Source organism: Myripristis murdjan, chromosome 5 (genome assembly GCF_902150065.1).
Source record: "Myripristis murdjan chromosome 5, fMyrMur1.1, whole genome shotgun sequence".
NCBI lineage: Eukaryota > Metazoa > Chordata > Actinopteri > Holocentriformes > Holocentridae > Myripristis > Myripristis murdjan.
Window position 1 is genome coordinate 4,991,102 of NC_043984.1, and position 15,061 is coordinate 5,006,162.

Below are 15,061 nucleotides of genomic sequence, written 5' to 3' on the forward strand. Positions count from 1 at the left end.
CCATTAGCTGATCGCTACTGTAACAGCATGCTGTCCTGCAGGATGTAGGAATGGTAAAATGGGGGATGGAGGGGTAAAGGATCGATGTGAGGAGGGCGGGACTTACTTGAAGCGCTCTGGCGTGAGGAAGTTAAGCAGGTGGAACAGCTCCTCCAGGTTGTTCTGAAGAGGAGTTCCAGTCAGCAGCAGCTTGTAGTAGATCTTATACCCGTTGAGAATTCTGAAAAACTGGACAGGACACATTATATGAGATGTTACAGACATGCTAAAAACAAGAAAAGAAAAAGGAAATAAGAGAGTAGTAATGACACGTGATAAATCTCAGCCTCTTGTCAAATTCATATCTTTCTGTTTCTTTCCTGTATTTTGTGTTCCCGACAACATCAAGCGCTCCAGGGCCAGAAATGTTGCCTTACCTTAGATTGGTTGTTCTTGAGTCTGTGCGCCTCATCTACCACCAGGCAAGCCCAGCTGATGGAGCCCAGAATGGCCTGATCAATAGTGATCAGTTCGTAGGATGTCAACAGCACATGGAACTTGATGGGAGTGTCTTTCTGAAGGAGGAAGAACCAAAAAAAGCAATAAAACATGGTGACAGACATCACATTATGACAAAGGAGCAAAGATGACTGTTTTCCAAAAAGTAAGTAATCCTCGTGTCCCCCTGCATGGAGAAGTAGAGAGGAACTTTCTGCAACAGGACAATTCCAATAATGTCAATCACAGAAAACATTTCCCTAAATTGACTTTCAAACACTTTCCTGTGATTGTGAGTATCTTTCTGATCCATACTATATATTGCAAACCCCACTCATCTGTTACTTGAGTAGGCTCAAACAAATTGAAGAAAAATAGTATTTAACATGAGCCTTGTATAGTGATAGCTATATGAGCAGAGGGTACCTTCATGCGGAAGACCTTGCGTCCTGATTTGACTGCACTGTCTTCAAAGGTGAACTCGTTCTCCCTGATAACCGCCCTGCTGTCTTTGTCCCCAGTGTATGTGACCACGTAGAAGTCTGGGGCCCACAGCTCAAATTCCCTCTCCCAGTTGATGATGGTGGAGAGGGGCGCACTAACCAAGAAAGGCCCCTTTGAGTGACCCTGAAAGAGGAGATGAAAAGGCACGACTGAGCAACCGTAGCATTAATGAAAGATACTCCATGCTACACATTTGAAAGCAATGTACGCTTTTCATCCAATGTGCCCGTACATTCATCCCAAACACCTTACATTATCACTATCACTACTAGCAACTGAGCCCGTTACATTAGTGTTATTTGCGTCATGCTCATTGTGCTGCAGAGGACCAAGATGTAATGACTGTGATGTAATATAGAAATAATACAAAAAGAAGCATCCTTGGATGTGATTGTAAGTACAGGGATGATGTGGCTAGATATTACCTGGCTGAAACCATTGATAGTTTACTTATTATTTCCATCCTCACCTCCTTATAGAGCGAGTAAAGGAACACTATAGTCTGCACTGTCTTGCCCAGGCCCATCTCATCAGCCAGGATGGTGTCTGTGCCCTGTGCCCAGGAGAACCGCAGCCAGTTCAGACCTTCCAGCTGGTATGGGTGCAGCGTTCCCCCTGTGGCATTAATGTACCACGGCTGGTGCTCAAACTTGATGGTTGGCTGGTGATGAGAGAACATAGGACACCATATAAGAAGGTTTCTGCATGCTAGAGTCACTGCATGAATGCCACAATGCTTTGGACCGTGTAAAAAGTGGAAGCAACCCTCCTTGCAGGAAAAAATAAGGCGAACTATAAACACAAAATATATTTAAATGTTTCCTAGCAACAGCATATTAGCATGGATCGGGTTAGGCTGGATGAAACGTTAATGATCTCCATGGGGATACTGGGTCACTGCAGCAGGAAAGAACAGGGTGTAAAAATAGAACAAATTGCACCTATTGGAAGTAATAGAGCAAATTGCAACTAATGATGATAATAGAACAAATAAAAACAACTGAAGTAACGTATTGAAGGTGATACAACAAACAGATCTTATTGAGGAATAAGATAGTATATTAAGACACATGATGCTAAATCATAACTCCTGTTGGCTTGAGAGAAGTCTCATAATGTTGCCTACTGAGAGATTGAGAGAACTATTGCACCAAACAACCACTTTTACAGTGCTATCTTGCATTCATAGATAAGGAAACAATGCTTATGCAACTCTATGGGGACAGTTTCCTAAAACCGTTCCCTCTGTGCCACTGCCATTAATGCATTTACCAACTTACATCTATGATGGGAGCATCAGGAGGGATTTCCCTCTTTGGATGGTCGTCTTTGAGTTTCTTTCCTTTTCTCACCACCAGGGGGCGTTGGTCCTCCCCCAGAATTTGCTCCCTGGAAAATAGTTGCAGCAAAACATTCATATATCAGAGATATCAGAAATAGTGAGCAAGACAAAGGTAAACAGCAGATGACATGGGCATATTCCTTTGTTTACTTCTGTGTGCTCAAACATGCATAGCTAAGTGGCAGAAGAAGGAGCTGCAGAAGAAGGAGTCTCTTTCTGAAGGAGAAGAAGCAATAAAACATGGTGACAGACATCAAATTATGACAATGGAGCAAAGATCATTGTTTTCCAAAAAGTAACTGGTCCTGAACTGAAGGAAGGGAGATAGATGGAAAAAAAATGACACAAATTAATAGATAATAAAACAGATTCACTCATTATTACCATGGCTTTGGGGCAGAACTGGACATTACAGGCCCTGCTTATGACTTGTGGACACAACGGCTTAATAAGTGATTGCCTTGTATGGGCCCCTTAGGATTCCCTTGGGCTCAGAGCCCAGGACATTAATTCTACTCACTCTCACACTCCTCTCCATTCCCTTAAAAACACCTTCGAAAAAAGGTAGGACATGAAGCTAAGTTCATTTGTGAATGCTGTGAACAAACCTGTGGTCCCAATAAGAAGCTTTATGACCATCATATTCAGGGACGTCAAAATCATCCACCTCCCAGGTGCACTGGTCATAGGGCAGATCTCTCCACTTGATCAGGTAATGCACATCTCCATCCTTATCGAAACTACAGAGAAAACAACCAACATCATAAACAAAAAAGGGAGAGCTCGGGATTTTTACACATCTGTTGTTAAAAGAAAACCGTGCCAACCTCCTCTTGGCACGTGTTAATGCGAAATTAAACCATTAAACTCAAACTCAGATACAAATCCTTTCCTTTCTTAATATCACTGTAACTACAGGTGTACATGGTTTGCTAGCAAATCAGAGAGTAATGATTTTATATCTTTCAAATCCAGAGCAATATCTCATTTTATGAAAATAGAATTGCTGTTTTCTTTAAAAATATATCCGTCTGCCATGCTAGTCTGTACATGTGACGTATGTGAGAATATGAAAAATGCGAGCTGCCACCTGTGGTTGAGTATTCGGTGGATAACCATCCACTCTGGCTTAATGCCATAGCGATAGAAGCGCTCCTCCATTGCAGCATACTGGGGGTCTTTGCTCTTCCTCTTCTCGCTGTTGAGCTCCTCCTCCCCAGAACCGTAGTCATAAGGCGGGGGCTCATCCATGTCATTCTTTCTCTGGTAGTTACGGTACATGACTGTGTGGTACAGCTCCAACTGCATAACCACAGAGAGGCAAAGCAAAATAATCTATTTAGCTTAGTTTCATGCAGCAACTCCTCTGGCAAAGGATTTTTTTTTTCTTTTACAAGAATCCAACATACAATCTTGCAATGGTATTTTAGGTAATTTCATTAACAACTCAGAGTTATAAATGGTTTTAAGAGGGGATGAGAGCTAAAAATAAATTAAGAAACCTGTTCTGTCTCTCAGGAAACGAGGCAAGAATGTATGGGAGAAAGATTTCTGTATTACCAAGTCTAAAAGCAAACAAATGCTCATTCATCATTTGAGTAAATGGCAAAACTTATCCTGAATTTTCAGAAGTGGTCACTCATTCGGATTGCACCTTGGATGGTTTGAGATCTATGCACACTTACAATCCAACAGTCATTTCTCTACAAACATTTAATATTCAAAACCTGCCTAACATTTCTTTTCTATCTAAAACTTTGAATAATATTGATTGGTTACAGTACTCAGACATTGTTAGCAAAATGGCAGAGGGAATATGCACTGCTCGTTTTGTACTGAGCACCAGAGACACCTCTAACACTGGGCTCCCAGCATTAAGACACACTCTGTGTTCCACATCTGGCACACACGCACAAATCATGTGGTCTGAGAGGATAAAAATATCAAATTTGTTGTTGGACTTAGCTCTGACATCTCACCTGCAGCTCGCTGACCCAGGAGCAGTGCCAGTAGGAAAGACCAGCCCACTTCACAAAGAGCTCCCTCTCTGGGTGGCCTTTGAGTGGGGGCTTGGCCAATGGATCCACAGGCTTGCCATCAGGGCCAGGAGGCAGTTCAGCTGGCAACGGCGGGTCCCCCCATGTCCAGTGTAGAATCTTCTGCACCTTGCCTTTAAGAGGGGGACACTAAGAAAGAAAGGAGAATAATTTTGATAGCGTACAGGCAGTCTTCAATGCCACGTGTCAGCTGTGCTCTGTGTTATTGAGATGAGTAACAATATAGAAAATATCTTGGGTGTCTGGTATGTCATTGCGCTCATCAGACATATGTCTCCTAGAACTGCCCCTCTCTACACCCATGCTCAGCAATGACTTATAATGACCTACACTGTATCTATGCTTTTACCTAGTTCACAAAACTATGCCATATAATTCATTGTCAACATTAATAGGCTAATGGAATGGCTGAACTTGCTGATTAAAAATGACCTGCTCAGCATTTCAAAGATCAAACTGTACCAATAATTATAAGCTTAAAATAAAGCTGACCCTCCTATCTTGAAATAGCCTGCTGTGTTCCTAAATTTCCTAAATCAAATGGTACCCCCAATCACAAGCTAAATGGCTAGCTGACCTTAGCACTTGGTCTAATATTGCCCACAGACCAGGTCAGAAGCCAAACTGTTTCCTTTCAGTGCATGAGGTAGCACTTTTAGTCTGGTCTGGTGGGTCACCGTGTTCTCATCAAAACAGACAAGGCGACAGTCATACATCGACAGGCAGGTGGGCACTCTCTCTCATTCCCTACTTCAACAGCAGTGTACATCTTTTGTCGATCAGAGCAGCACACTTTCCTGGTCACCCCAGTTGAGGTACAGACCCCCTCTCCAGAGGAAGGCCTCTTGTCAGAGAACGGAGAGTTCACCCCAGGCTACAGTCGCAGATATGGGATTAGTTTGGCAGTGCAGACGTAGATCTCTTCACCTCCAGAGAAAACACACTGTTCTTCTCTCTTACAGACCCTACTGCACGACTAGGAACAGATGCTCTGGCTCATCCATGGCCTCAGACTCCAGTGTATGCATTCCCACCAGTGGAGTTGATTTTGCCCAATCTCAAAAAGGGTCCACCAGGGGGTGCTTATACATGACTCTGCTGGCTCCCTGCTGGCCATCAAAAGTGTGGTATGCAGAGATAGTCAGCCTCAAGGTGGGGGAGCCTTGGGGTCTCCCAGCCCTCAAGGATCTTCTCCCTCAGGCAGGGAGAGAGATAGTGCATCACTGCCCAGAGCTCTCATACACCTATTAATACCAATTGAGAGCTTAAACTTAATAGGCAGTACACTACCTTCCAGTGTTGCTGCTGCTATTCAGAGTGCGAGGGACCCATCCACTAGGGGCCTGAATGTTTAAAAGTGATGTGTGATGTGGATTTGTGCATTGGTGTCAGGAATGGGGTTTGATTGCATTTCAGTGTGTGGATTTTCTGACACTCCTGCAGGACCTGCCGGAGCACAATTGGGTTCTTTTTCTACTATTAAGGTCTATTTAGCTGCAACATTGGCTTGTCCTGTGGGTTTGGTGGAGTGTCACCGGGCGCATATCCTTTAGCCATACGATTTATAAAAGCTGTACGTTGGTTGAAACCAGTTGTGAGGCCCAGTGTTCCATCCTGGGATCTTAATTTAGTTGTAGATAATCTGTATGAGCCACCTCTTGAATGCTTGGAGTCAGATGACATAAAAATCTCTCATGTAAAATAACCTTCCTTTTAGTGCTGGCATCGGCTGTAGGGGATCTTCAAACTTTATCAATACGTCCAACACACCTGTTTTTTGCAGAGGGGGATACTAAAGTGATGCTATGCCCTAATATGCATAAATTATGCCTATGTCCAACAGTTCATTTGCTTCATTGAGTTATTTCCACTGTCTCCTCCTCCTTTTGCCGCAGAGGAGCACAGAAGTTTGCTTATGTTGTCTCCTGTGAGGGCTTTATGCATGTATGTTAACCATACTCAGTCTTCTCATATATGTGATCAGCTGTTTTCCTGATACGTAATCCAGTTGGGGCAAAGGCAAAGCTCTGTCAAGGCAGCATCTTTCCCATTGGATAGTTGAGGCCATTTCTCTCAAGAGCTGTAAAGACTGTAGTGATATCCATCTAAAATAGTGGGGACAGAATATTTTCGGTCCCAACTATCTTGTTTTCAATACAGAAGAAATAAATGTTCAAAGAGGTTTCTATCATGGCTGACCCCACTTCTTAATGGACATTTAATCCAATCTTTAGGTACTGCACCAAAACACCTGTACATAGGGGTTACGCTCGTTTGTTCAAGAGTGCATAAATACCCTTCTCGTACTTCTGCTGCACACCTATGCCATCATATGAAATATAACATAAAACCCAATAACAGCTGAAGAGTTCAACTCCTAAACAAGATATTCAACACTTCCAAAACTGGCACCTACTTTTATAAAATTCATTGCTAATAAGAAACTTAATCAATTTGGCAAAATATTTAAGACCAATGCATACCAATCACAAGTGTTGTTTAAGTTGGAAATGGTATATTTTTGAATTATAGTGTGAAAGTGATGAATGATTGCGTGACAATTAATTATTTGGAAGGTGTGGGTGTAAGGCGACAGCTCACCATGCAGCGTGGACACAGCCACTCTCCATTGGGGATCTCAGGGAGAGGTGGGTTGAGGCAGTGAATGTGGTAGGAGGATGGGCAGGTGTCACAACACAGCAGTTCTCCTCCATCTTTACACACTCTACAGAACTCCATGTGGTCATCCTCTTCCTCGCCTGCTGGCTCTTCCTCCTCCTCATCATCATCTTTGGCCTCCCACTGGATACCCTCCTTCTCCTGAGAGACACAGTTTGGGATGTAGCAGAGGATTAACCTTTTTTATTTGTGAAATAAAGTTAACAACCGTTCCAAACTGCAATAAATCATATACAAGACATTAAGTTGTATTTATAGTCTTAAGTAAATTATGCATCACAGTGTGCAGTCAGCAATATAAGTATTGAGGCAGGGAGCTGAGGCTGGTCATTTTTGCTGGGTCATTGCTTGGGCATAGTTTAACACAGAGACCAAAAAGATCCATGTTCAAAAGCTGGCAGGCTGCTGTTTTGCCCCATGTTAGCTTGCCCGAGCAGTCAAAGGAGGCAAATGAGGAGAAGCACTAGACTAGGAAGACACTTCGACGTGAAGCTTTTATTTTACGAAGCACCGTGTGCAGCAAAACGACACACATACAGTCTGACAGGCTTATATATAAGGGTGTCTGCTCTAATGATGGCTGGCACATACCACTCACAAGGTTACTTCTAACACAGAAATCTACCCACATAACTATACAATAAATATTCACATAAAACAATTACCAAAAATGTACACAATATTTATAAATATTTACACACCCAAACATAAACCTAATAAATACCAATAAATATCTTACACAAATGAATACAGTCGGACAGTATAACCAAACTGCCCTGTACCCACTTCTTGCTTTTTGCTACTCTCCCTGAACTAATAATACGTGTGTGAGCCCCCAGGGAATTCTTTTGCCAAACATCCAAGTAGAAGGAGAGCAGGCAGAGGAAAGTTTGTGACAAACACAGACATTTCCATTTAACATTACAATTCACTTAGCTGAGTGTTACTGTCTACTTATCAATCAACAAATATTTCCCCACAATTGTGTAGTAAAACCTGTGTGCATATTTGCTCAGACACAGGTAAACGATGAGGCAGAGCAGCCCAGCATCCTCGGTGTGAAACACCAGACTCAAGCAAAATACAATTCACAATGAATCAGTAAATACATTGCTTAAAATATCACTTAACTGAACTTTACTTAAGCTGTGTACTAATATATGCAAATCAATTAACCATAAACATGTATCAATTAACCATTTTCTTACAGTGATAATATTTATGATAATTAGAGATTTAGCAACGGCATCCAGTTGCTACAGCCCTATAGTGAGGTCAGTGAGGACAGCTGCCTTCTCAGAAAAATGGGAGATGAACTTGTCGGACCACCCCACCAGCCCCATAAAGGCATGCACCTTCTTCTTGATGGTGGGCACAGAATACAAGTGGATGGCATACACCTCGAGGCCTGACCACCCAATGTCCAATGACACGGCCCATGGTACTTCACCTGTTTCTGTGCAAAAGCACACTTGCATGGACTGATGGTAAGCCCAGCTGTTTTGATCAGACAGAGGACTCTTACAAGGTGAGTGACATTTTCCCAGCTGAAGATGACTACATCATCCTAATAGGTGGCTGCAAACTGTGGCACGTCCTGCAATACTTGGTCCATCAGTCACTGGAAAGTTGCTGATGGAGACCAAACAGGAGACCAAACAGCATCACCTTGAACTGAAACAGCTCTGAATGCAGTCAGCTCCTTGGTCTCAGATGCCAGGTTCAGCTGCCAGTAACCCTTGGTTAGGTCAAGCATGGTGGTGAATATGGACTTCTCCACTCTCCCCAGCAACTCGTCAATGCAAGGCATTGGGTAGGATTCAAACTTTGAGACTGTACTGAGGTGCCTGAAGTCAGTGCAGAACTTCAGTGAACCATCTTTTTAGGGACCAACACAATGGGACTACACCACACTTTTCAACAATTTGTTTATCCCTGCCTGCTGTATCAAGTCTAGCAATGTGGAAAAAGCATTACCAAGGTTAACTGGATATGGTAGTCTGGGCACTAAAGCTACTGACAGGAGGAACGTCTGACCACCTACAGCAGGATAAACCTCAGCTGTGGAATACATTTTAATCACCATGAACACAATTAATATAAGGAGTAGTCTCACTCCACAGTTCTGGCCTGAACAACAGACTGAAACCCTGCCCATGTTTAAAAGGGCCTCTTCACGCTGAACACAAAAGAGAAGGCTTTCTCTATCTGGTTGCAGGGCATGTGTCCTCAATGTGACCTATATCATTACACTGACAGCAGCACGTGTCTTGACTAGAACTGCAGAAGGACTTCTTACTGGTGCTGGGTTTACTGGGAGAGAACTGCCTGGCATTGAAATGAGGTCTAATCAGTGTGTGACCACCCCTTTCTCTTCTGCAGACTTTGAGTAACGTTCACGGATCAAGACCTCCAGGTCCAGGTCCACTGCTGCAGAATAATCAACTCACAAATGTCTTTCACAGTGAAGCGAAACCATCTTCTGTAGGAGTCAGCTGTAATTTCATATTTAGCTAGAATAGCCTCTTTGATCTTTTCATGGTCTTCAAAATCAGAAATGTCCATAAGAACACAGGCATTGAATGCCTTACCTGTGAGGAAAGGAACAAGTTGACTAGCGCACTCTTTTGGCCAAAGACAGAGGCCATTTTTTCAAATGTTGTATGATTGTGTTTGATGTCATCATCAGGAGAGAGTGGTATCAACTTGGGGTCTCTGTGGAAGCGTGGTGCCCTCGATGGTGGTGGTGGCGGCTCACTCTGTTGGCTGGCTTGGTTGGCCATCACCCCTGGAACTTCTCAGTTGTCATCATCATCACTGTGACAGCGCTCAGTTCTGTCTCTATGTTCGTCTCTCAGTTCCTTCACCTGGGCTTGAATCTGTAGAAACTGGCACTGCATATTTCGCCATCTCTGTTCTTGGCGTGTGGACTTTTTCCATCTGCTGATCTCTGGTTGCTTGGGAGGGAACCAGAGACTTCACTAGGCTTTTCAATTCTTCCAAGCTTACTGTATCAGGATTGCTGGCTGCTGTGGCCCCCTGCTGGTGAGCTAAAGTACCCGGTTCCCCATTATTTGGCTCCTCATGGTGCTCTGTTGTCTTTGCACCTCTGGTCAAATTCAAGTTCAAGTTTATTTCAAGCCCAATATCACTGGTAACAGTCTCAAAGGGCTTTACATGCCCACAGGTTTACAACAAACAGGAGAAGATTTTTTTGTTTCTTTGTTTTGTTTTGTTGGTTTTGTTTTGTTTGGTCATTATGTTCTGCTCGGTGTACTGTCAGGGCTCTGACACCACTTGTTAGCTTGCTCGAACAGGAAAATGAGGAGAAGCATTAGTCCAGGGTGATGCTTCAGTATTTACGAAGCATTTATTTTACATAGCACCATATACCACAGATCTGGCCAATACCTTCCAGCACACCAACATACACAGACTGGCAGCCTTATATAGGGGTGTCTGCTCTAATATTTGGCCGGTACGTACCATACATCATTCACAATACTTAGTCAGTGAGCATGGTTGTTGATTGACGTATTGGGTGGAAGTAAAACTATTTGCTTGCTATAAATGCTAAATGTCTGTTAGGTACTGTGAATGATGAATGGTACACAGTCTTTGTTATGGGTAGAAGTTACAAAAATTGCTTGCTGTAAATGATAAATGTTTCAAAAATGTCAATCAAGTTTATCTGCTCAATTGACAATTTATCTGTTTTTCAATTCACATACATTTCCTCACTTCCATTATTAATTCGTAAGCATTTTTATCACTTATATTTATTTTCAATTACTTTTTGTTACTGCCACCCTTGAAGTCACTTTCCATAAATGATAAATGGCAATTTTGTGTTGTGAATGATGAATAGTAAGATGGGGAAAATGATGAAACACGCCTCTGTTTTCATCATATCATGACTGTTTTAATCAAACTGGCTTCAAATTATTCAAATCATTTCATAATTTATCACTCTATTTTTCATTTCACATTTGTTTTTACCCCTCCATTTTTCAGTTAATGAGCATTTTCATCAGCTCCATTAATTTTGTAACCCCTAACAAATATAAACCTAATAAATACCACTAAATATCTTACATAAACAAATATATTCAAACAGTACAAACAAACTCCCCTATACCCACTTCCCGATTGTTGTTACTCTCCCAAAACTAATAATGTGTGTGCAGGCCCCTGGGAAATTCTTTTGCCTGAACACCCTGGGAGAAGGAGAACAGGCAGAGCTAAGTCTCTGACCAGCCCAGTCTTCTCATTATGAAACAGCAAGATGAAGCAAACTGCAACGCACAAACAATCAATCAATAAACATATCTAATAAAATGTCACGTGTCTACTTAACCAGTGTACTAATATATGCAAATATGTGCATCAATTAATTATTTTCATCTAGTAATAATATTTACTATTAACAGGAGTTCTAGTGACAACAACCCATTGCTGCACCTCAGATTCAGCTTTTGATTTGAAATCCATAATGCTCTGTAGCTTATGCAACAGCATAAAACACTAAATGTATGGAGCAGTCTTAGTACACCACTGGCTGTCTTTCAACTACACAGATAATAGCCACACAGAGCAAACTGAAAACTTCTCGGTATGTCAATGTACACTGTTAGTCTTCTAAAGTTCACCTTCACACAGTGCTCTTTTTCAAAGCAAAAAGAAATTCCAGTCTGTGGCATTAGGTGCATATCCAGACAATAGCTCAAATACTGGCCAAAGTTTTATTTGGAATTATTTGTTTGCATGCAACTTTATATGTGCACATGTATACACAGAATATTCATAATTTTACCAAGAATCTGTAATCAGAAGATCAATAACCTGGCTTCTTATATTGAGGCCATTGAATGTAAAAAATTGAACTGAACAAGAAGTCTTTTACAACTCTGGCAGCAACAGCAGCGCTTGGTTAGTAATAAGGGGATGATGAAGTGTGCAGTTAGCATGGGCAATGACAGGCACAATGGCTGAAAAGTACTAGACACACTATTTGAACGGCAAGCAATCTCTGGTAAGCCCAGTGTAAAAACACTGATGCAGTGAAGGCTTAAGATGAAAGCTGTCACCAAAATAAAAAATAACGCGAATTTCATGGATTGCCACTTTAACGAGTCCTTAGTTTGCATGAAACTAAACTTCTGAAAATACTTCCAATGATACTCCAGGGAAACTGAATCTACTCACACAGTGCGGACAGCTCCATTTGCCCTCAGGGGCCTTTTCCAGCTCAGGGTCCAGACAGACCAAGTGGTAGGCTCTTGGACAAGTGTCACACAGGATGATCTCCCCACCCTGCTGGCACACCTCGCAGTAATCCTGGTGGTCTGTCTCATAGCCATCACCATCCTCTTCTGGGGAAAGCGGGAAGTTAGTCAGTCCACACAAACTGCTTCAATGGAGGTTCTCAGTGACTAACAGTGGCAGACTAATAAAAATAAGAATAGCTCCCAGGTGTGAATGAAGAAAAGATAAAATATGATAATATGTTATCAATATCATATTTTTCCAAGACAGTGTTGACAAAGTGCTTCCCAAGAAGACACCGAAAGAAACGTTACATACACGGCTGAGACTGATGTACATCCAGAAGAGCCCTGCCCAAGGATCTTAGGCTACGCTTTGCCTCAAATAGGATTAAATGTTCTATAATGTAGCTTGGGGCCAATCTGAGTCAGGCTTTAAAAGAGATCAGTAAAATCTTTAAATCAATTTGAAAACTAACAGGCAGCCAATGACAGGCTGTGAAGATGAGGTTGGTGTGATCTCAAACCATTTGGTGCCAGTAAGAACTTCAGTGGCTGTGCTCTTAATCAGCTGCAGTGAGCTAAGAGTGAGACAGGGGTATTGAGAATTACAGTAATTGAGAGGTAAGGAATTGAAGGCATGTATGGCTTTCTCCATGTTAGCAGTAGATACTTTGTTTGCTATGGAGCAGATCAAGAGAAGAGGGAGGGCCAAGGGGAAACATTCTAGATTTGGTGTGACTGAGCTGTAAAAATTGTATTTACTCCAACACTTATGTAACAAATCAAAACAGTATGGATCATTGGGTCTTACTGACAGGTATTATTGAGTATCATCGGTGTAACAGAGGAAAAAGAATAAAAAGAGCATTTATACAGAGGGAAAGGGCCTATATTTTAAACAGAAGTATGAGTATAAGTATGTATAAGTATGAAGTATGAAGTATGAAGTATGAATAATAAGCCAATCTTTGCATTCCGTAAACTGCGCCAAGGTAAATAAAGCTTTATAAAAAATGTTGTTTTTTTTCTGCTCATTACCCATGATCAAACCAAACAGTCAGGTTATGAGGGGTTTTGATGACATTTGGGAATCAAAATACACCAGAGAGTGTAGACAGTAAACATACTTTTCCTTTTTTTCCGCCCACGCCGGGCTTTTTTCTTGGTGGTAGCCCCCAAGGTATCAGAAAGCACAGAGGCACTGTGGATGCTGATGTCATCAAAGTCTGACTCCTCCAGGAAGTCCTCCTCACTCTAGAAAAACATACACACAACAGTGATCTACACACAGCTATTTGCTATTTGGTATACATGGAAAGATGGAATGGGAAGAAATGGAATGGTATGCTGGTCTTTTTGGTGAGCTGGACTAAAATAAATCAAATCATCAGCGTAAGTGCAACAGTCTGCGCCTAGTCACTTTAATGTCATTGAAAACACAGAATAGCTGACAGAATTAATTAGCGGAATGAAGATGGTGCTGCTAACTACAGGACATACCGAGGATGCTTTCTTCTTCTTCCCACTTTGGCCCGACTTTGATTTGGTCTTCTTCGGCTTGGGTTTCTTCTTCACCTCTTTCACAGTCTTGCTTTTCTTTCTAACCCCTGGCCCTGAGTCATGGATCCAGACCACAGTTATGTTAATTGAGCGGTATTCTTACTATTATTTCTAAAAACATCCGTTCTCTTACAGTTCACCAGCTCTTACCCTTTCCCTCTTTGGTTTTGGCTTTTTTGATTGGCCCCAGCTGAGAGCTCGGCTGGCTACTGCTGACAGAGATTGGCTGTGCCACGGTAACAGTTTCCACGGCGGCAGCCACAGCAGCAGCCACAGCAGTGGCAGATGCGCCTTTGAACGGGTTGTTGGCACTGAACTCTCGCCACTTGGCCCCTAACACTGTCATCATCTTTGACATGGGAATCTTCGGGTTCTTCTTGGCAATGAGGGGCCTGTGAAAAACCAAGGGGAGAACTGAACAACATCGGCAGCTTTATTATGTCACACTCCATTCCCGTTGATGTAATTTATACTTCCCTCAGCACCAGAGGGAACTAGGTCTTGATTTGCAGACACCCCGTTGCCCCGTAAGTTTTGTTCTCCCTGCTTCGCTGTGTGTATGTCATGTTTGTGATTTGTCAGGCAACAGCTTGAGGTTTGGCACGTTGGCCTGTGAAAGATAGTGGGTCAGAGCACTAAGTCCCAGAGCCTCCGGGCTGTCACAGGCATCCAGTAAGCAGCTGACTACTCACAGGGGGCACTGCAGGAGCTCATGCTCCACTTTGTCGGAGCAGAGGCTTAGCCCAGCCAGACAGCCCCAGGTGAGACAGGCCCTTTATACCAACAGCAGTGCTTTCTAGCTCAAACAAAAAGAGCAGTGTTTGTTCGCCACACCATGCTCTAGTTTCACTGTGGAGTTTTTGTTGAAAGCCTGTCAGTAAGGAACTCTGCCAATCCACGGCAATAGAAACAACAGTGTAATACAGGATGGTAATCCAGATACGAAATGGATACTTGCCTGAGGAACTGGCTGAAAGCCTTATAGTTGGTGATGGTTTTATAGTCCTCCTCAGTGAAGCCATACTGAACATCTTCTAGACCCCACTCTTGCATCAACTGGCTGGATGACTTGGGTTCCTACGGCAATACAGATCAAAGACATCAACATGCAAAGCATACACACGAATCAAAAGAGCCATAAAAATTAATTAAACACATAAACAAGATGAAAATGA

The 15,061-nt window shown here is 42.4% G+C and overlaps 1 protein-coding gene across 1 annotated transcript in view; it reads right to left on the minus strand.

Moving 5' to 3' along the window:
• chd5 (chromodomain helicase DNA binding protein 5) overlaps positions 1 to 15,061 on the minus strand; it is a 49,266-nt gene that overhangs the window by 16,114 nt on the left and 18,091 nt on the right. The window contains 14 exon segments of the mRNA XM_030051508.1: positions 107 to 228; positions 417 to 554; positions 904 to 1,104; positions 1,451 to 1,642; positions 2,262 to 2,370; positions 2,932 to 3,063; positions 3,414 to 3,625; positions 4,303 to 4,509; positions 6,982 to 7,200; positions 12,265 to 12,428; positions 13,454 to 13,580; positions 13,827 to 13,939; positions 14,037 to 14,278; positions 14,845 to 14,963. Coding sequence (XP_029907368.1) covers positions 107 to 228; positions 417 to 554; positions 904 to 1,104; positions 1,451 to 1,642; positions 2,262 to 2,370; positions 2,932 to 3,063; positions 3,414 to 3,625; positions 4,303 to 4,509; positions 6,982 to 7,200; positions 12,265 to 12,428; positions 13,454 to 13,580; positions 13,827 to 13,939; positions 14,037 to 14,278; positions 14,845 to 14,963 — 2,297 coding nt within the window.